This window comes from Suricata suricatta, unplaced genomic scaffold (assembly GCF_006229205.1).
Source record: "Suricata suricatta isolate VVHF042 unplaced genomic scaffold, meerkat_22Aug2017_6uvM2_HiC HiC_scaffold_3240, whole genome shotgun sequence".
Classification (NCBI taxonomy): Eukaryota; Metazoa; Chordata; class Mammalia; order Carnivora; family Herpestidae; genus Suricata; species Suricata suricatta.
In genome coordinates, this window is record NW_021878659.1 from 1 (window position 1) to 1,533 (window position 1,533).

At 70.9% G+C, this 1,533-nt stretch overlaps 1 protein-coding gene across 1 annotated transcript; it reads right to left on the bottom strand.

Moving 5' to 3' along the window:
* Positions 1-11: 11 nt before the first annotated feature.
* LOC115285004 (lysosomal alpha-glucosidase-like) lies at positions 12-1,527 on the bottom strand. The gene is made up of 4 exons (XM_029931426.1): positions 1,470-1,527; positions 1,010-1,153; positions 491-655; positions 12-286 (listed from the first exon to the last, which is right to left on the bottom strand). The coding sequence occupies exons 3-4, from the start codon at positions 614-616 to the stop codon at positions 80-82; spliced, it is 333 nt and encodes a 110-aa protein (XP_029787286.1). The 5' UTR covers positions 617-655; positions 1,010-1,153; positions 1,470-1,527; the 3' UTR covers positions 12-79.
* Positions 1,528-1,533: the final 6 nt, after the last annotated feature.

Here is a 1,533-nt window from a genome sequence, read left to right on the forward strand (position 1 = left end):
CTTCCCTGGGGACCAACTCCTTTCGCCCTTGTGCGGCCCGGCCACAGCACCGGGTCCCCACGGTCCTCGGTACCGCCCCCTACCCCTGCCATCGCCGGGGACAAGCCCTCTGGCCCATCTGCCGGGCCCTTGCCTGGGTGTCAGGGCTGTAGGTGAAGTTGGAGACAGGAACGCCATCGGAGAGGACCTGCGTGGGGGCAGCGGCCACCCCCAGGACGGTGACCTTCCTCAGCTGCAGGCTGGCCCCCTCGCTGGCCACATGCACCAGCTCGTTCGTGACGGTGTTCTGGCCAAGGGGAGAGGCGGGAATGGTCAGCTGGTGGCCGGCAAAGACCTGCGGGATGGGGCCCCGCGCACACCCTGGGGACGCCAGCCGGGTCGTGGTGCATGAGGACCGAGGTCAGGGTGGCCAGCCCCCGGGCCCTGCTTGCTCCACTCGGCTGGGACAGGGGCCCCGGTGACCCCCCGGGCTCGGGGGGGCGACACTCACATTCTTGGCCAGGAAGACGACGTGCGTGTAGGCGCCGTGCTCCAGGGCCCCCAGGCTCTCCCCGTCGTCCCAGAACAGCTCCCCTCGGGCCTCCCCGCTCGCGGTCAGGGCTGCGAGCAGCGCCATGGGCTGCTTCCGGGACTCCGTGGTTGTGAGGCCAGGGCCCTGGAAGAGGGGGCGCACGTGTCACCGTGTCAGGCCTGGCAGAGGCCTCCAGAGCGGGGACAGGAAGGACGCTGGGCTGGGACGGCTCCGTGCTGCAGGAAACCAGGACCCAAAGGACAGCCTGCGGCCGAGGGGCTTGGACGGCCCCGGTGCGCACTGGGCCCCGGCAGACCCGCGGGGGGACGTGAGGCCCCGCGTGTGCAGAGGAGCAGGTGTCTCCTGCCCGGCTCATGCGCCCCGAGCGTGCCTCCCCGGCCCAGTCCATCCCCCACCCTCACGTGCTGTCATCTCTGCCTGGGGCTTTGGGGACGGACCCTCCTCTGGGCAGAGGGCTCAGGTGGCCGGCCCGCGCACCTGCAGGGGGATGATGTGCCCAGCCCGGAGGTGGAGGTTGACGGTGTCCAGGGGTGCCGGCAGCGTCACCCACTGCCCCCTGCTGTGGATGGCAGGCGCGACGGGGACAGGAGGCTGGAGGCTGCCGAGGGCCTCTGCGGGCACCTGGGGGGAGGCGTCACGTCACCACGAGTCGGGGCAGCGCCGAAGCGCCTGTGCTGTCACCGGGAGCCCCGCACAGATGAGACCACAGGGCAGAGGCCCTGACCCTGGGCTGGGGCACCGGGAGCAGGACTCTGGGAGAGCTGGGGTCCCGGGAACTACCGACTTGGGCCTCAGTTTCCTCACTGGGAAAATGGGTCACTGCAAGGACTGGGTGGGAAGATGCACGCGGAGTCCCTGGCAGGGGCCACAGACACGCCCCTTTTCCATGTGGCCACACCCGGGGGCAGGAGGGAGGAGCTGCCGCAGGGGCACTCACCGCCTGCAGGCCGTACCACGTGCCAGGCGGGAAGTAGCCGGTCACTTCGACCTTCCCGGCCTCG

Bases quoted from the DNA above. Each gene is read 5' to 3' on its own strand.
- LOC115285004 (XM_029931426.1), bottom strand. From the start codon at position 616: ATGGCGCTGCTCGCAGCCCTGACCGCGAGCGGGGAGGCCCGAGGGGAG. The intron at 287-490 runs GTGAGTGTCGCC...CCCCTTGGCCAG, and splicing joins TCGTCTTCCTGGCCAAGAAT to AACACCGTCACGAACGAGCT.